We start from the raw sequence: 20,499 nt of genomic DNA on the forward strand, positions 1-20,499 counted from the left end.
CTCTCCTCTCTGTGTATTCTCATGAATAAATAAATAAAATATTTTTAAAAAATTTAAATAAAAAAATTAAAATTAACTGGAATGTAATCACATGGTACAAAATTTTCAACATATAAAAGAATATTTTATTGTCTCCTTCCCAGTCCTAGTCCTAGGTACCTAGCTCTCCTTTCCAGAGCTGCTCAGTGTTACTCATTCTTAGTTCTTGCATATCTTCACAGAGATTTTTTTTTAAGTTTTATTGAAGTATAATTTATATACCATAGAATTCATCGTTTTTTTTTTTTTTTAGAAAGAGAGCAGAGTGTAGGGGCAGAGGGAGAAATTCTCAAGTAGGCTCACCACCTTGAGATCATGACCTGAGCCAAAGTCAAGAGTCAGACACTTAACCGACTGCACCATAAAAGGGGCTGAGCCCATTTTTAAATTACATATGTGGAGGGCAGCCCAGATGGCTCAGCGGTTTAGCGCCACCTTCAGCCCAGGGCCTGTTCCTGGAGTCCCAGGATGGAGTCCCATGTCAGGTTCCTGCATGGAGCCTGCTTCTTCCTCTGCCTGTGTCTCTGCCTCTCTCTCTCTCTCTCTCTCTCTCTCTCTCTGTCTCATGAATAAATAAAATATTTTTTAAAAAATTACATATGTGGAATGTCTCACATTTATTTAGATCTTTAATTTCTCCCACCAATGTTTTATAGTTTTCACTGTGCAAGCCTTGCAGTTTTGTTGTTAAATTTATTCCTAAATATTTCAATTTTTTTGATGCTATTGTGAATGGAATTGTTTCCTTAATTTTATTTTGTGATTGTTTATTGCTAAAATACAGATACACAACTGATTTTGGGTGGCTCAGTCAAGCATCTTATTCTTGATTTTTGGCTTGGATCGTGACCTCAGAATCCTGAGATCTAGCCCCTAGTCAGGCTCCATGCTCAGCAAGGATTATGTTTCTCCCTCTGTGGGAGCACTCACGCTTGCTCTGAAATAATAAAATCTTTTTTAAAAATCCAATTAATGTTTTATCTATTTAATTTTATATCCCCAATCTGGCTAAATTTACTAGTTCTAATACTTCTTTATGAATTCCTTAGTATTTTCTATGGACAGGATCATGTCATTTACAAATTAAAAGTTGTACTTCTAAAAAAAAAAGTTCTTTCCAATCTGGGTTCTATTCTTTTCACAGGTGTTTTATCCATAAAAAAGCAAATAGCTGCATATGTTTTCTACCTTTTTCTCACAAACCTGGCAGCTCTGCTTTTTATACTTAACAATCTCTCCTGAAAGTTAGTCCTTTCAGTACCTTTCAGTTAGTTCCTTTCTTCTCTTACAGCTGCAAAGAAGGGATAGTATATTGCCTGTCAGGCTTATCTTTCACACCACTCTTCCTTATACTCATACATCTTGGGTTTTTTTAACATCACAGTAGGCTCAGAGTTTTATGTTAGTTTTTTACAGTTTATAATCTAAATCACTGGTTCTTTCTAACAATTCTGTACTTTCAGAAATGAAGGTGCTCCCTTTTTGAGCTGAGAAACCTGCTACAGAGAATGCAGTGCTTGCTCAAGTAGAGCCAGCTAGTAAAGGGAAGATCTGAGACTGGCGTAGGTCTTGAGACTCCAAACACAAAGCTGCTTCTACTGTGTCAGAGTTGCTGTTCCTCCTGCCTAGTGTGTGGGGCTTTACAATTATCCCGTGTTTGATTTGGCATCATTCCTGTTTATTATTTTGGATCTTGACAAAGATCCTAAATGACTTAGGCCCTCCCAGATATGCATCATATGAGAAACCTGCTTCTCATACCTCCAAGACACTGATATATAAAATTTTAAGAAGGAATAGAGCAAACCCAGTAACGACACGACAGGCACTTAGTAAATACTTGCTGTCAAATGTACACTAAAGGCCTCTCTCTCTATGTTGATAATAATATTTGGGTAAGAGTGGTTCAACCCATTATGGTTCTACCAGTTTATCATTTAACCCACGTAACTCATCTTCCCCTCAGAGATATCACAAGAAGTTTTGTCATTTTATTCAAATCTAGTTGCACTCAACTACACATTCTTTTGGCTTAACCAGTTAGTGACGATATCTACTAGAAAAATAACCAAAAAAACAAAAAAAAAGAAACAGGCTAACCTGGCAGTGATCGTTCTGCCTACCTTCCTGAGCAGTAGCTGAAATGTGCTAATCTTTTCTTTGACCTCCAAATGCTTGCAAATTATTAGATTGATGATCCATTCTAGAATTTTATATGTCATTATTGTTAAACCTACCAGTTTGCAATGCTTATCTTTTTGAAAATTAAAACATTTCTTGTCTCCAGACATCTAAAATCGCTCCTCTGTTTCAAATTTTTAAAAGAAACTTGCAGTTTCCTGAGAGACCTGGAATATAGTTTATCTAGTTCAGGGAGCAATCATTCTGCTTCCTTTCCTGACTTAGCCATGAATTCACTTTTACCAAACTTGCTTAAGTAGATAAGTACACCTGGCATTTGTGAAAAATATAGGTACTCAGACCCCTCCCCTAGAGACTCTAACTCACTGTTCTAAGTTAGGACCCATCCCTCAGCAGATTGTTGTGATAAGTTTAAGAGACTGTTTTCTACTACATTTTGATTATCTTTTTGTCATTCACTAACATTCCACCATCTTCAACCCATGAAGCTGCCCCTCTTTGCTCTGAACATAATTATAAAGGCGTCTTGGGTTCTTTAATAATTTTTGAAATACTTCAGTCATTTGGGACTTCTCATGGGGCCTTGCAGCTCTTTGTATTTACCCATGTAGAAGTATCTGAGTCTGATCTTACTGGAGGGCGCCCTCTGCAGCCAGCACCCTCTTTAGTCATTCCTAGCCCTCTTTATCTCTCATCAAAATTTTAGAATTAAAAAAAAAAAAATTTAGCATTTCATTCTGAAGACACACCAGGCTAATCTTTGACTAGGATCTTCAGATTTTTTTCAAGTCCTGTGAACATACCCAGTCTTGATGCCTTACCTTTTTACAGCAGCTCAGGCCTGTATCCAACCACAGCAGCATTCACTTCCCCGTTACAAATTGTGCAATAGCATGTTCCCATTGTCAGAAGCTTTCTGGCAACTTGATATCAACAACTGGAATTGAATTAGAAGGGGCTCTTGGTGGCTTGTATGTTTTCCTATGCTGTGGTTAACTATGCCAGTGATTTAAGGTAATAACAGGGTCTCTTGTTTTTACAGGTGGCAGACCATGTGATTTCTTCTGACTCTGTTTCATCTTCTACCAGTAGTTTCTGGAGCTCAAGCTCTACCCTTTGCAACATGCATAATGTACAAATGTTAAACAAAGCCGTACAAGCAGGTAAATTACCTGAATTTAACCATTTCCATTGAAATACAAATAGATTTTAAACACATGTTAAGATACTCAGTCTCACATACAATAAAATGAAGATTAAAACTATACTCAAAAAAAAAAAACTATACTCAAATGCCGTTTTTCACCTATCAGACTGGCAAAAATCTATTTCATAGTAAGTTTGAGGGCACAACTGAAAAGAAGTAGATACTCATACATTCAGGTTGGGAACACAACCCCTATGACAGGCAATTTGGCACTTTCTATCAAGATAACTTTGACCTGGCACTTTTACTTTTGAAACTTAACCCATAGATATATTGTGCATATGTGCAAAATGACAAGTGTACAGAATTAAACATTGAAGTATTTATTAGAGCAGAGAATTTAATTCAACTTAGATATCCATCAATAGCCAAATGCTTAAATTATCGTGCATCCATATAATGAAACATAGGGTGAGGAAGCACTCTCTGCTAATATGACAAGATCTCCAACATTGATAACTAAAAAGAAAAAGCAAAGTACTTTAAAAATAAAGTACGCTAAAAAAAATAAAATAAAGTACGCTTAAATGTGTGCAAAAATTTCTCTGAAACTATGGGGTTACAAACTGAGTGAATGGAGAACAGAAGTGGGAAAGAGGCTTTTCCCTTATGTTTTTCTATATCCTTTGATTTTATATAACAAAAATAACCTTCTCCCTTGATTTTTCCCCCTAAGTCTTGTCTTTATATGTCAACCTCATCCTTACCTGGATGCCTGTCAGTAGGACTATAAGCATTAAATATCTCACCTGTAATCAGAACTGAAATCCTCTACCCACTGAATCCATGTTAGTTGTTTTTTCCCCTCTAATATCTAACCTGACTTGGAAATAAAAAACCTTTTTCTGTCTTCTTCCCCCTTCTCCCCGTTGGTCCCCCTCCCCTTCCCTCTATCTCTCTCCCTCACATCTCTCCACACCATCCAGAGGAGGCAGGAGCCTGCATTTTTGAAGACTTAGAAAGTTTCCATTTACTAAATCGAATACACATGCCCTCTAAATCTCAAGGCCGCTCCCAGGATATCTGTGGATCTTTCTCCTCAGGTAACTTGGAGATCGTGAACGGTGTCAAAAAACACACTCGTGATGTTGGGATGACTTTCCCAACTCCAAGTTCTAGCGAGGCTAGGATAGAAGAGGACAGTGACATGACTTCTTGGTCAGAAGAAAAAATAGAAGAGAAAAGACTTCTCACCAATTATCTTGGGGACAAAAAGTTAAGGAAGAACAAACACAGTTGCTGTGAAGGTCAGTTTCTTTCTTCCTTTTTTTTTTTTTTTTTTAAGATTTTTATTTATTCATGAAAGACACAGAGAGAAACGGGCAGACAGAGGCAGAGGGAGAACCAGGCTCCGTTCAGGGAGTCCAATGTGGGACTCAATTCCAGGATCATGCCCTGAGTCAAAGGCAAATGCTCAACCGCTGAGCCACCCAGGCATCCCTGAAGGTCAGTTTCTAATTCCAGTTTTGTAGCAAAGAACTAGTGAATTTCAAGTCTCTCACAATGCTAAAATTCTTTATTTCTAAGTGACTCTCTCTTGACCCCATCTCCTCCAGCACCACCTTGGCAAATTTTCAAAGTATCTAGCACTCCAATTACAGTCATACTTGCAGTTAAGCAAACTCCAGGACATCATGCTGGCCTCTGATAGCTGCATCCCCTCAAGAGCCTATATTACACACATGTCTTTGATGAGAAGAATGAAAAATCCTTTTTCTTTCTTAAAAATAATTCCCATAGGAGTATCATGGTTTGTTCCTGTGGAAAACGTGAAGTCTGAACCTAAGAAGGAAAACCTACCCAAGTTTCATGGCCCTGGTGTCTGCTGGTTTGCACCAATAACCAACACCAAACCGTGGAGGGAACCTCTACGGGAACAGAACTGGCAGGGACAGCACGTGGATGGCCACAGGCCACTAGCAGGCCCAGACAGAGAGCGACTGAGGCCATTTGTGAGAGCAACCCTACAGGTACAGTGACATTGAGTTATTTCTAGCCATATATTTAAGGGGATCAGAAAGGGAGATGCAGAGATGTTAAATTTGTGACTTGGCCTTCTGAAGAACAGTCACATAACACTCATTTCTTGCACTTCCACAGTTCATCTCTTCCCATTGTCATCATTAATCAAAGGCTGCTTGCCTGTTAACCATTGTAAATTGTTTTTTGCCCTCAGTACCTGGGGACAAGGCAAGAGGAGAGAGAATGTTGTGATGCTGGGTTTGTAGATATCTGCATGTAGAGTGCTCTGGAGGTTTGATATTTGTGTCAGTCTATGTGTGTTCCTTCATTTAAATAATTCCTATTTCTGCTTAGCACAGGATTTAAAAGGCACAAAATCCCTTCTTTATATGTACCTTGGCAGCTGAAAGGAATGTCATTTAATAATGTATTTGTTTGAAGGGAAATTTAAAATAGCACATGGACTGAGCTCTAGCCCATCAACATTTGGAAGAATTGTAATTGCCACAGTCGTAGTTCTTAGCTTATTCCAAAGGCATTCTTTGGTTCCTCTGGCTTTCCTACTGGAACTCTCCCCTACAGAGAATTGTTAGATTATTCTTCAACTCCAGAAATTTTCTGCACTTTAGAAACAGGCTCCTCAAACCACTTTTGGTCAGGCACTGTTTTCTAGGCCCTTGGAAAACAAGCTGCATCATTAACATGAGGCTGGGGGGCCTTTTCTCTCTTCAGGAATCCCTTCACCTTCACAGACCTGACTTCATCTCCCGCTCTGGGGAGCGGATAAAGCGTCTGAAGCTGATAGTCCAGGAGAGGAAGCTGCAGAACATGTTGGAAAGTGAGCGAGAGGCACTGTTCAATGTTTCAAGAGAATGGCAGGGCTACCGGGACCCCACGCACCTGCTCCCGAAGAGAGGTACCCTCCGGCTCTTCGCTTTCTTACTGACTTCACACCAGGGAGCACTGCTCAGTGCCCGGCCAGTGACAGAGACAGAAAGGGACTGTTTGCTTGCTGAGATCCCACTTTCCTTATGTAGCAGAACCTACCCTGTGTAGCTCTCAGCACTTTCGTGATGCATATAAGGCCAAGTCCTCTTGCCCTTGCGTCTTAGAGATCAGAGTGTGAAGTGAGAATGATGCTTTTATAAACTAGCCATGTGTCTGTGAGCAAATTAGTTCCAAAAGTATGTTTTTTTCTTCAAAGATGGGGCTGATTCCAGGCTTGCCTGTCTCATAGGGTGGTGATAAATAATAATAATAATAATAATAATAATAATAATAAAAATAAAAGTAACCCTTATGTGTTTTGCCCAGGCACTGTTCTTGTGTAATGCTTGTAACACCTCTCTGGAGTAGATGCTTTTAATATCCCTATTTTACAGATGAGAAAACAGAGACAACAAGAGCTTAAGTCCCTTGCCCAAGATTATTCACCTAATAAGCTGGGATTTAAACCCTCTAGATTGTACTCCTAACATTTTGCTAGGTGTAAGATCGCCATGAAATAATATATGAATGCTGTGAAAACTGTGAAATGCTACCTAGTGCTTTCATCACAGCCCTACCTGCAAACCAGCCAGTGTTTCTTTTCACACTGTTTAGTCTGTGCCACAGCGTGTTGTGTCTTCAAGAGCCTGCTGTCAGCAGTCCCCACAGTCTAACCTTGGCCTTGACCTTGGTCATTGCTCACTGCTTGACCTTGGTCATTGCTCACTGCCCAGTACTGTCTGCTCAAGGTAGAGGCATCAAGTTCTAGCAGCGCCTTCTCACAGCTCAACACCCTTCCGTATTAACCCACTATCCACTGAAAATCCCTTCTTCTCATGCTTAGGTTTCCTGGATGCCCGAAAGAGCAGGCCTATTGGGAAGAAGGAAATGATTCAGAGGTCTAAACGGTAAGGCCAAAAGAATAAGAGTAATTATAAAAGTATAAATAAAGCCACCAAGTGATCAGAAGCTCTGGCTTGGGACGCCCTGGGTGGCTCAGTGGTTGAGTGTTTACCTTCAGCTCAGGATGTGATCCTGGAGTCCCAGGATCAAGTTCCACACTGGGCCCCTTGCATGGAGCCCACTTCTATCTCTGACTTGCTCTGTGTCTTTCATGAATAAATAAATAAAAGCTTTAAAAAAAAAAAAGAAGCAGCTCTGGCTTGCCTCCAGAATAAAGACATTATGCTCAAGTTAAAACATTAAGAGAAAATTAGTTGTGAAAGAAGTTTCTCATAACACTAAAAAAGGAAAGAAAAATAGCAGATTGCAATATAGATGAGTCAGATATAAAAGATGCAAAGAATTCCCGCTAATTTGTATGCTTTTGTCAGGCTTGTTTTTGTTAGAAACCTAAATATAAATAAAGATACCTAAAATATAAGATATGAATATTTTGAAATAAGATGTTTATTTGGGGTATTACCCTTTATCCACGCAATCCCATTTCTAGGAATTTATGCAATAGAGTGAAATAATAGAATACTAAGGCATATTAAATTAGGCTTTAAAAAAAGTCAAGTTTCAGAAGCATGTGTACACTGCTACCACATGCAGTATTTATAAAGTATTTGTGCCTAAATAGATGCATATACATTTATATGCATTGAATATCTCTGTTAGGATATCCAAAAAAACTGGTAATAGTGGTTGCCTTTTGGAAAAAGGACTGAGTGACTAACCTACAGAGGTAGGACAAAGACTAATTTTTTGCCTTTTTATACTTACTGAATTTTGTGCCATTGCATGCTTTAGCAGTTAATTAATTAGCGATATGCATATATCGATTATGAGAATGCCATGGATTTAATTGACATATAACATTGTGTAAGTCTAAGATACGTGATGTGATGACTTGATTCATGTATATATTGCAGTATGTTTACAACACTAGTTAACACATCCTTTAACTCACATAATTACCATTTTGTTGATGGTAGTAGCATTCTTACTGTTATGGTGAGAACATTAAAGATCTACTCCCATAGCAGCTTTCTTTTTTTTATTATTTTTATTTTTTTATTGGAGTTCAATTTGCCAGCATATAGCATAACACCCAGTGCTCATCCCAAGTGCCCCCCTCATTGCCCATCACCCAGTTACCCCAACCCCCCCCACACTTCCCTTTCCACTACCCCTTTCCCAGAGTTAGGTGTCTCTCATGTTTTGTCACCCTCACTGATATTTTCACTCATTTTCTCTCCTTTCCCCTTTATTCCCTTTCACTATTTTTTATATTCCCCAAATGAATGAGACCAGATAATGTTTGTCCTCCGATTGACTTACTTCACTCAGCATAATACCCTCCAGTTCCATCCACGTCGAAGCAAATAGTGGGTATTTGTCGTTTCTAATGGCTGAGTAATATTCCATTGTATACATAGACCACAGCTTCTTTATCCATTCATCTTTCAATGGACACGGAAGCTCCTTCCACAGTTTGGCTATTGTGGCCATTGCTGCTATAAACATCGGGGTGCAGGTGTCCCGGCATTTCACTGCATCTGTATCTTTGGGGTAAATCCCCAGCAGTGCAATTGCTGGGTCATAGGGCAGATCTATTTTTAACTCTTTGAGGAACCTCCACACAGTTTTCCAGAGTGGTTGTGCCAGTTCACATTCCCACCAACAGTGCAAGAGGGTTCCCCTTTCTCCACATCCTCTCCAACATTTGTGGTTTCCTGCCTTGTTAATTTTCCCCATTCTCACTGGTGTGAGGTGGTATCTCATTGTGGTTTTGATTTGTATTTCCCTGATGGCAAGTGATGTGGAGCATTTTCTCATGTGCTTTTTGGCCATGTCTATGTCTTCCTCTGTGAAATTTCTGTTCATGTCTTTTGCCCATTTCATGATTGGATTGTTTGTTTCTTTGTTGTTGAGTTTAATAAGTTCTTTATAGATCTTGGATACTAGCCCTTTATCTAATAGCAGCTTTCTGTTAACTAGAGTCACCATGCTGGACCTTAGATTCCCCAGAACTTTTTTCCTCTTACAACTGGAATTTTGTACCCTTTGACTAACATCTCCTCATCCCCCAATGCCCCAGCCTCTGGCAACCACCAATTCTAGTGTCTATTTCAGTGAGTTTGATGTGGGTTTTTTGTGTTTGTTTGTTTGTTTAAGATTTTAAGAGAGATAGAGAAAGACCATGGGCAGGGGGTTGCAGAGGGAGAGGGAGAAGCAGGTTCCTCGCTGAGCAGGGAGCCCAATGCTCAGGGTCCTGGGATCACAACCCAAGCTGAAGGCAGACACTTAACAGACTGGGCCACCCAGGTTTGATGAGCCCCAAGTCTGATGTTTTTAGATTCCATGTGTAAATGAGATCATACAATTTTGCCTTTCTCCATCTGACTTATTTCATAGCATAACGTCCTCAAGGTCCATTCACGTTGCAAATGGAAAGATTTCCTTCTTTTTTATGACTGAATAATAATATAATAATACATTTGCTTTATCCATTCATCTGTTGATGGACCCTTAGGTTGCTTATGGTGGTTCTATTTTTAATTGTTTGAGGAGCCTCCACTGTTTCCTGCAGTGGCTGCACCAATTCACATTCCCCACCAGCAGTGCACAAGGGTTCCCTTTCTTCACATCCTGGCAGACACCTGTTAGCTCTTGCTTCTTTAATAATGACCATTCTAACAGGTGTGAGGTGATATCACATGTGGTTTTCATCAACAGTGACATTTAAGAATGTCTGTTCCTGGAGGTCCCTGGGTGGCTCAGCGGTTTAGTGCCTGCCTTTGGCCCGGGGCATGGTCCTAGAGTCCCAGGATCGAGTCCCACGTCGGGCACCCGGCATGGGGCCTCCTTCTCCCTCTGCCTGTGTCTCTGCCTCTGTCTCTCTCTCTCTCTCTCTCTCTCTCTCTGTGTGTGTGTGTGTGTGTGTGTGTCTCTCATGAATAAATAATAAAATAAAATCTTTTAAAAAAAAAGTCTGTTCCTCTTTACTCTTGTTCCTGACCTTTGACCTAGTGTTGTCAGTTACTGATTGCCTCCACCATATCCGAAACAGACCTGCCACACATCCAGCTGGAAGCTGGGGAGCAGGCGCCTCTAGCCGTGTTATACCCCCCCATACCACCCCCCCCCCCCCACACACACACACACACACACACAGAGCCAACTAACACATTCTGAGCACTCAGTGTGATTGCTCTGGAACTTGCTCTCACTGCCTTGATGCAGGCTGGCCTCCACTTTCAGAGAATGCTCTTCTCCCTGCTTCTGTTCTTTCTTGTTTCTCATTTAGTTCCCACAGAGCCTCTACATCATTTTAAATGATACTCTTCAAATTATAGAAAACTTTGGAAAATATAGAGAAATATAAAGAAGAAAATAAATGTCACTGATCATCCTTCCATCTGAACTGACTGACACTAGTCCTGTTTCTGGCAGGAGTGGGGATTTTGCAGAGACCTGTATTCAGACACTTATTTTTTCTCAAATTGCTGATGATAGTGTATATATAGGTTTGTAGCCTGCTTTATTTTGCTCAACATTGTATTGTGAACATTTTCCCATATGATTAAAAATTCTTTGAAATATCTTTTTTATGCTTTGTAATAATTCCATTATATTCCATAATCTGTTTCACTCTTCTTTTGTTGGAAATTTAGATAATTTCCAATTAGAGTATATTTATCAAATGCATGTTTAATCATGTTCCTCCCTACTTAAAATCAGTGGCACCCAGCCTTTGATAGGACAGAGGCCAGGGTTTTCACATGGCTGCAAGACCCTACACAGCCCACCTCACCTTCACCTCTTCTGCTTCCCACCTGCTTCCCTGCACACCTCTCTGAGGCCTTGACTCTTTCTAATACTCCCTTCTCCTCTCATCCCCTCTCAGCTCCTCTCTTTAAGACCCACCGTTCATTTCTTGGAAATCTATGTAGCATTTTGTACCTAGGGCCATGATTGTGCTTTTCTTATTATTTTCTGTGTGTTTAAAAATATACTAATTAGGGATCCCTGGGTGGCGCAGCGGTTTGGCGCCTGCCTTTGGCCCAGGGCGCGATCCTGGAGACCCGGGATCGAATCCCACGTCGGGCTCCCGGTGCATGGAGCCTGCTTCTCCCTCTGCCTCTCTCTTTCTCTCTCTCTCTCTCTCTCTGTGTGTGTGTGACTATCATAAATAAATAAAAATTTTAAAAAATATATACTAATTAACACATCTGTATTCTTATATTGAAACTGTACATTTTTGCATATAGAGTGAGAAGCTGTTATCTCCACTCATTTATTCCACACCTTTCTCAGAAGTAACCACTATAAGCTGGATTTCTTGATGTTTTTGTTCATCTGTCTGCCCTCCCAGATCATGAGCACCCTGGGCCAGTGTTCTTTGTTTCCAACTGTCTAACAGGAAATAGGCCCACCCCAGGGTTCTGGGGCCTGTCTCTGAGGGCCCAATGCCCTGAGAGCAGCATACCTCAGGGAGATGGGGGAGAAGAGATCATGTCCCTCTGTGGTTAGGTAATCTCATTGCTTTTTGTTTTCCTTTTGGCACCGTTCCTAAGAATTTATGAGCAGCTTCCAGAAGTGCAGAGAAAGAGAGAAGAGGAGAAGAGGAGATTGGAATATAAGTCATACCGGCTGCGAGCTCAGCTATTCAAGAAGGTCAGTCAATCCTGGAGCAGGATCCATTAGCTTTATCAGGGGAAAGAGAAATTGAGAGAAACACATATGACCTGTTGAATTAACCATTACATATCTGGGGAGTAAACTTAAGCTTGTGATGCGTTGTACCACTGCTAAAATTTGGAAGGCACCTGTCTAAATCTAGAAATCTTAAAAGGTAAATCTTAAAAAGGCACCTTCCAGGTATATATTTGGAATGAAACCAAATCCCATACTTAGGAGTTATGGTAGAATGTCCTAATCTATCAGAATTGTTGTGTGTTCATTCTCTACCCCCAAATGATAGTTTTATACCCCTTATTGGTTAGTCAGATAACCTCTAGAGGTTGTAAAATAAACCGGAAAATGTCTAAGTATAGTATAAAGTTGGCAGCTTGGGGAGTCAGAGCCTCAAAGCCGCCACCATTTCCTGCCCATGGGCCCAGTGGAATCAGTAATGCTGCAAGTCCCAGACCCTCGGAGGCCAGGAGACTTGCTATCAAAATATTCCTTGAAAAGCCAGGCAGGCTGCCATGCCTGAAGGCCCATATCCTTCACTGTTTTCATTTCCTTCCCAACCCCTTCACTTCACCACCAGAGGACTCTGAAAGTCAGAATCCAAAAGACGAGTTTATACCAGACCGATGTGGGATTGGAGGACTGCTTCTGGAACACACCCGGAGCTGGGCTGGGCCGGGCCGGGCCCTTCGAGGAAGGGGTCCCCCGGCACCACATGGCCTGTCCAGTGTGTCAGCGTCACAGGCCAGGCCTTTTATTGTGCTTGTATGTTTGAACTGATGGATGGATGAGTCTATCCGGATATTAAATCTGTACAGAAGGACTGTACAGAAATAATACATACTGACTATATAGGTCATCTTTCCTAAACACCTCAAGAAGAATTTTTTGCATGATTACCATAGTTGCTATAGCTGGGGAAGATAAGATTTGGGTAGAACCCCACTGGTCTCAGCTACATATCTGGGGTGAGAAGCGGCTGTCTGCTTCTGATGGCAAAAGTATCTAATTTTTTCCTGTCTTTCTTTTCTTCCACAGAAAGTGACCAATCAACTCTTGGGGAGAAAAGTTCCCTGGAACTGATATAAGATTATTTTCCTCAGAATCTTGGAATTATATTTTATCAACCTGAAGAAGCACAATCCTTACTTTTATGAGTCTGGTTTAATAAAACTTAACTCGTTGTCCATGTGTAATTTAGAAATAGTAACCTGAAGAGTCTGAGACCGATTCGTGATTAAGATTATTAATGGTTTGGTAGCAGTACTTTCTCCACAGTGGCTCTGCCCACAGGAATATTTGTCACAATGATATCATTTCTGAACTCTGGCCACAAATAAGTCCCTTTTTGTATGTGTTTTTATAGTTTTAGAAAATAAATAACTTTTGATTGATTCATAGTACAGCAAGCAGCGAAGGATCATTTCTTTACCATCTAGAAATATGCAGAGAGCTATGCAATGTCTCTCCTGAGGTGTATGGGGAACCTCAACCTAAAAGCATCAGTCAAGGGATATGGGCTATGGGAATGAAATGTAGCGTTTCTTTACAAACACGGCAGGACGTGATGATAGCTGTCATGGTCTTTGTTGGAGATGGTGTCTGGGTAGAGTAGCTGTTGGGCATGTGCAGATGCTCTCAGCGGACCAGGCACCTTGGGTCAAGAGCCTCCTCTTAGCTTCATTCCAGCTTCCCAGAGGCCTCTACCCTCTAGTGAATTTCCCTCCAGCCACCCTCTTTTCAGGATTGAAGCCTCAGAGCATTTATCATCAGACATGGAACCAACATTTATAACTTGGATAACCACTTTGGGAAACCATGAGTTAATAAACGTAATAATGTACATAAAGCATTTAATTAATTCTGTAACCTGGAGTGACAGCTAAAGCCCAGAGTTTAGAGAGGGAAGGTGCTAATCGGCCTCATTCTAAAAGAATGAGAGAAGCCCCAGCAGGGCAGTAAGGGACCAACTGCCTCCCGAGAAGGCTTCCGCAGAGGCCAAGTTAAAGAGCAGACCCTGCCACCAAGCACAGCTCAGGTGGTGCCACCAAACTCCCTTCCTACCAGAAGGAAGCAATGAAGAAGGCTCAGAGAAAAGAACCTTCAGTGTGTGAAGTTTGATGTAGGAAAAATGTTAGGGTTTGAAGCCGACAGCCAAGAAAGAATTCTTGAGACGTCTTTGGTACAAAAAAGTAGTTTTAGTACAGCACAGGACCATGAGGATTATACTTTCAAGTTGGGAAGGGGTTAGGGACAGTATAAGTCTCTAAGGAATTTTGGAAGCAAGGTTTCCAGGACCTTGGGGGGCTAGCTATTTTGGGAAAAAGTCATTTATTACCATCTATTAAAACCTGAGCCATGAGGCCCTTCGGATGTGTCGGTGGGTCATATGCTTGGGGGATGATTGCCAGGATAAAGGAAGTTTCCAAAGGATTTTTTTTTTAATTTTTATTTATTTATGATAGTCACACACAGAGAGAGAGAGAGAGAGGCAGAGACACAGGCAGAGGGAGAAGCAGGCTCCATGCACTGGGAGCCTGACGTGGGATTCGATCCCGGGTCTCCAGGATCGCGCCCTGGGCCAAAGGCAGGTACCAAACCGCTGCGCCACCCAGGGATCCCCCAAAGGACTTTTATATGTTAAAGTAGACTTACAGGATCCTGGGGGTCAGGCTAAGATTTCCTGTTGCCCTTAGCAAGGTATGAACATCGATGCAGCTGAGTTCCTAGAGGAATGTCGCTCTCCTTGTTTCAAGGACTTGTCAGTGGGCTGTAGATAGTAAGGAAATTTAAGAATTTTTCTTCTGCCTGTTTCCCACATCAGAGTTTACCCTAGTTCTTTCCTTTTGTGCTAGGCAAGATAATTTAAGCACTCTGGGCCAGCTAATTTATAAAATGAAAGGGTTAATAACCCCTAAACCCCCTTTCAGCCCTCAAATGCTATGACTGTTTTACATCTTGTCGGAAGTTATTATTCAGAATATAAACAAAGTGATAGTTGTCTGGAAACCTGGATCTACACAGAAACCAGAGCGAGTTGGAGCCTGCTTAGAAATGATGAGGGTGATTCTCTTCAGGCCCTGGGCTCTGTCATCCAGACTCCCCAGAACATTTAGGTTCAGGGCCTGGGAAGCCACAGACAGCAGCTGTGGCTCCTTACTTTCTGCCACCACCCCCACCACCAGCCCCAGCCCCAGAACACACCTGCTTGGGAATGCTACTGCTGATGCCCTGCTAAGAACCTGTTGGCCTCTCCAGTAGGTTCCACAGACTTCCTTTCACATTATAAGGGGAGTTCCCAGGCCATCCGGCCCTGCTTGGGCAGGGAGCAAAAACCGAAGCCCTGTGTGGGGGAGGTAGGCTGAGAGTCTCCCAACTGCAGTTTTTCTTGGCAGAGTGCTGCCAGCAGATCCCAAGCACTGGCCTCCCAGAATCTGCTCTGCCCCCCAGAGCTCAGGGTGGCCCCCGCCCAAATCACCCACCTCAGTCCATGCCCAGCACCAGGCAGAAGCCAGAGTCTGTACCTTGTGCCGTCACACCTTGGCCATGCTCTGCTCCTACCTTCCACCAGCCTCCACACCAGGACCTTGCTCTGAATGTGCTTTTGTCCCATGCCTGGCAGGATGTTGGGCCTCTTGTTTTGTTTTTTTCTTACATGAGTACAAGAAGGGTAGGCCCAGGCTGAACCATTGCCTCGGGAGACCTGTCATGGGGATTCATTCTTGAATTGCTTCTTCCTAGATCCAGTTCACACCTAACCTAAGAATCCACTTGCCCTGCTTTTTCCTGGAGGTTAGGCTCCAGCCTCCCAGCCACTTTTCTTCTCTGAGGGCACCTTTTGTTACTACCCTCCTCCAGCAAACCTGGAGGCTTCCAGTGACCATCAGTACATGCAGTGTGGGTGACAGAGTGTATGAAGAAGGCAGAGTGTTTTGTCTGTAAATCACAATACATTTCATGTCCCAAATGATTGTTCTGGCCCATTAGAGAGTTGGGCCAAGCTGATTTGTTACCATGGTCTTCATCTTTACCTGTTGGGGAGCATGGGATATTTTAACCTACTGTGTTAGTTTTATTTTTACTGGCAGTGACCCCTCACTTATAGCCCTTTCCCAATTTCTCATAAAGACTTCTGAATCCTGGTGGGAGGTGGTACTGAGTGGATCTGAATAGGATCAAAAGTTAAAAACCAACATTATTGGCCTCTAGGGGGCACTCTTGGCTCATCCTGACAAGTCCCCCATTGGCAGCTCCCCATGATGAAGTCCCTGATGTAAGAAAACTTAACTACCACCGCCAAGGCTGGGTCATCTTCCAAATATGGCTGGGCTACAGGTTAAGGGTATTAATAGTCACAAGGTACATAGGTGTGGCTTTTCATTTTGGTCCATAGCCCTAGCCCTATCTGCTCCGCCTACATCTTTCAGAGAGCTGTAGCTGGCCAGAAAATACTCAGTAACCCAAGCCAACCCCCTCCTTAAACAGTGGGATAAATTACCCTTCTCTCCCTCCCTGTGTGTGTGGTGTGTTTCTCACTCTGTCCCTGGACTTGCTTCCTTTGATGCTTTGATGCTGGCACCTTTATTCTGGGTGGTCTTACTATTGCCATGCATGGGGCTTGGGGTCCCACGTGTCTCCAAAGGTGGCATGGCCAGATTCACGTATTCCTAGGATCCCTGGCCCATTCTCATCTCAGTGTTCACCCAGCCTCACCTGTTACTCCCCACACAAGATAGCTTAACAGTAGAATCTAAGAACCTCAACAAGCCATGAGGCAGATGGGGCTGGACCAAGAATGCCCACTTAGTTTCATGTAAAAGACAGGCACCAGTAAAATCCCTAAGATTTTATTTTTTTTAAAGTAATCTCTAAAGCTGCCTGGGTGGCTCAGTGGTTGAGCATCTGCCTTCGGCTCAGAGCGTGATCTCAGGGTCCTGGTATTGAGTCCCACATTGGGCTCCCTGCAGGGAGCCTGCTTACGTCTCTCCCTCTCTGTGTGTGTCTCTCGTGAATAAATAAAATTTTTAAAAATAATAATAAAGTAACCTTTACACCAAACATGGGGCTCAAACTCATTACCCCAAGATCAAGAGTTGCATGCTCTGCTGATTCAGCCAGTCAGGCACCCCTCCCTGATCCGTTTGTTTTGCCAGGCCTAACACAGTGTGAAGCATGTGTTTGACTCAATAAGAGTTTGTTAGATGGCGCACAGAGGGTCCCCAGTCCAGATTGGAGGCTAGAGGCTCTGGGAAAAACTTCAGGGAGATCTAATTGATAGGTTACCTGAAGCATATTAATATCATGGTTCTCTATTTAAACTAATCCGAGAGAATTTGGAACTGAGTAAAGTGTCAACTGTATAGAAATCTAAACAAGATAATTCCAAGGAAAAGAAAACAAACCAAATTTCCACATAAATAAGTAGGGCAGCCCGGGTGGCTCAGCGGTTTAGCGCCACCTTCAGCTCAGGGCCTGATCCTGGAGACCTAGGATCGAGTCCCACATCGGGCTCCCTGCATGGAGTCTGCTTCTCCCTCAGCCTGTGTCTCTGCCTCTCTCTGTGTCTCTCATGAATAAATAAAATCTTAAAAAAAAAAAAAAAAGAAAAGAAACAAGTGTTGGCAAGAATGTGGAGAAAAAGGAACCCTTGTGCACTGTTGGGAATGGAAACTGGTACAGCCACTCTACAAAACAATATGGATGATCCTCAAAAAATTAAAAGTAGAATTACCATATGATCCAGTAATTACACTACTAGGTATGTGCCCAAAGAATATGAAAACACTAATTTGAAAAGATAATATGCACCCCTATGTTTATTGCAGCTTTATTTACAGTAGCCAAGATACGGAAGCAGCCCAAATGTCCATTGATGAATCAATGGATAAAGGAGAGGTGGTATACACACACAGTGGAATATTAGCCATAAAAAAAAGAATGAAATTCTGTCATTTGCAACAACATGGATAGATCTAAAGGATATAATGCTAAGCAGAATAAGAGAAAAATACCATATGATTTCACTCATACGTGGAATTTAAGAAACAAAACAAGGAAACAGAAAAAAAGAGACAAACCAAGAACCAGTCTCCTAACTAGAGAACAAACAGACCGTTACCAGAAGGGAGGTAGGTAGGGGGATGAGGGAAATAGGTGATGGGGATTAAGGAGGGCACTTGCGATGAGCACCAGGTGATGTATGCAAGTGTTGAATCACTATATTGTACACCTGAAACTAATATAACACTGTATGTTAATTATCCTGGAATTAATTTTTTTTAATTGTGAAGACATGGAAGTGAGTATGCACAGGGAAGTATAAGGTTGCTCTTACACATCACAAATCCATAGAACTCCGTCTGACTCTTTAAAATAGATTGGTACATATGTGATTTTGAGAGAAAAAAACTAAAGACTTAAATGTGAAGGGCAGAGGGATCTCTGAGTGGCTCAGCGGTTTAGCGCCTGCCTTTGACCCAAGGTGTGATCCTGGAGTCTCAGGATCAAGTCCCACATCGGGCTCCCTGCATGGAGCCTGCTTCTCCCTCTGCCTGTGTCTCTGCGTTTCTCTCTCTGTGACTCTCAGGAATAAATAAATAAATCTTTAAATAAATAAATGTGAAGGGCAAAACAAAAAAGTTAGAATATAGGAAAGTATCTCTAAGAACTTAAGGAAAAATGTCTTAAGGAACAAAGTGCAAACCATAAAGAAAAAGATTGATAAATTCAATTAATGAAATATAAAAATTCTGTTTATTAGAAGACACCATAGGGGCACCTGGGTGGCTCAGTCAAGCATCTACCTCTTGATTTCAGCTCAGGTTATCATCTCAGGCTTTTTAGCTTGAGCCCTATGTCGGGCTCTACTCTGGGCTGGAGTCTGCTTAAGATTTTCCCTCTCCTTCTGCCCTTCCTCACCCCATAAATAAATAAACAAACAAACAAATACACCATTAAGACAGTGAAAATACAAGACACAGAAGAGAAGTGTAGCACATGTAACCAACAAAGGATTTGTATCCAAAATATATCAAGAGCTCCTATGAGTCATTGAAAAAAAAAAAGACAATCTATAGAAAGATGGACTAAATAAAAGCATGAGCAAGGCAGTTTGACAAAAGAACACACTGGCCTGTGCAAATACAATAAATTGCTTAATTTTATTATGAATTGGAAATGTACATTATTAGCAGAATGCTCCATGCCGGCCTCATGTGTGTGCCTTCATGTCCCAAATCTGGTCCTCAGAAAATAATTGCATATCCTCTGTCCCAGCAAATTCTGGGAGTGCAGGCCAACCCCAGGGTCTTAGCCAGGCTAGGCCCCACACTCACCTTCTGGATTTCTTGGCGGTGAGTCAGTCCCCTGAAGCCCTCTACCTACAGGGAATGCACGTCAACGTATCCAAGTGGTGAAGGCCTGCCTAGATCCGTGAAGCATCTGCACCTACATTGTAATCCCTTTCTGAAATGGCCCTTGCCCTATAGTAAAACAAATTATCATAGGTCAACCCAGTCTGGTGTGTTTTTCTGTAGAGCCTGGAAGAAAAGGCAGAGAGGAAAGAACCTGGTCCATATCTCCTCCTTCTGGACTTCTGAAGACAAAGATGGCAGTCTGTGGACCCAACTCGAGTTTAGAATTCTAGATAGTGGGGAGCACCTGGCTGGCTCAGTTGGTAGAGCATCTGATTCTCGAACTCAGGATTGTGATTTTGAGCCCCACATTGGGTGTAGAGATTTTAAACAAATACGAAAACTTAGAATTCTGGGTAGCATCCACAGTAGGGCTTACAAACTACAGGACTTCCAGTGAAATTTAATTCTGAATGAAAAAAAAATGATTTAGTATAAGTGCTGTATTTGAAACATACTAAAAAATTACCCACTGTTTATATGAAATTCAAATTTACTGCAGTGTGTGGTCCTATTTTTTATCTGGCAAATGGAGTCCACAGGGACTAGGGTCACCGTAAGCTGATGCTGGGAAAATGGGAAAGGGGAGGGATGAAACCAAGAAAGTCCCCACTTAATATCAGAGGAGAGCAACCTAAGGGTGCTGAATGCCGTGGAGGAATTTTTTTGATTCCTCATCTCAAGTCATCCAGAGAGACTTTGGAAAGCCAGCTTTGAAGAGGGTAAATCTACTGAAGGGCACCAAGGAGATAACTTGGAAGAGAAGTGGAGGGCAGCCAGCCTTCCCATCTGGGGTGACCCCATCAGTACAACAAAGCAAAACCTGCTAGTATAAATACAATTTTTAATTAAGGATGCAATGAAAATAGATAAAAATCCAAAAAGATAAAAGTTTAAAAACAGTGATTGAGAGTGAGAGAAAAAAAAAGAATTAGACACAGAAGGATAACTATCATATGGTCCATTTACATGAGGTACCTAGAATGGACAAATCAGAGGCAGAAAGTAGCATAGAGGTTACCAGGGGCTGGAGGAGGAGGAACAGAGAGCTGGTGTTTGGTGGGTCCAGAAACTGTCTGGAATAGTGAGAGTGGATGGTGGCAATGC

The 20,499-nt window shown here is 41.9% G+C and overlaps 1 protein-coding gene across 4 annotated transcripts in view; it reads left to right on the forward strand.

The window, feature by feature from the left end:
• The window catches only part of ALMS1 (ALMS1 centrosome and basal body associated protein), a 223,728-nt gene extending 210,343 nt beyond the window's left edge, over window positions 1-13,385 (forward strand). For all 4 annotated transcript variants that reach the window (XM_041754600.1, XM_041754601.1, XM_041754602.1 and 1 more), the window contains exons 18-24: window positions 3,224-3,344; window positions 4,432-4,635; window positions 5,129-5,358; window positions 6,083-6,266; window positions 7,182-7,245; window positions 11,863-11,962; window positions 13,019-13,385. In XM_041754600.1, the coding sequence (XP_041610534.1) occupies window positions 3,224-3,344; window positions 4,432-4,635; window positions 5,129-5,358; window positions 6,083-6,266; window positions 7,182-7,245; window positions 11,863-11,962; window positions 13,019-13,063 (948 nt within the window). In that variant the 3' untranslated portion in view covers window positions 13,064-13,385. The remainder of the gene's footprint in view (window positions 1-3,223; window positions 3,345-4,431; window positions 4,636-5,128; window positions 5,359-6,082; window positions 6,267-7,181; window positions 7,246-11,862; window positions 11,963-13,018) is intronic.
• Window positions 13,386-20,499: the final 7,114 nt, after the last annotated feature.

This window comes from Vulpes lagopus, chromosome 5, assembly GCF_018345385.1.
Source record: "Vulpes lagopus strain Blue_001 chromosome 5, ASM1834538v1, whole genome shotgun sequence".
NCBI classification, from domain to species: Eukaryota; Metazoa; Chordata; class Mammalia; order Carnivora; family Canidae; genus Vulpes; species Vulpes lagopus.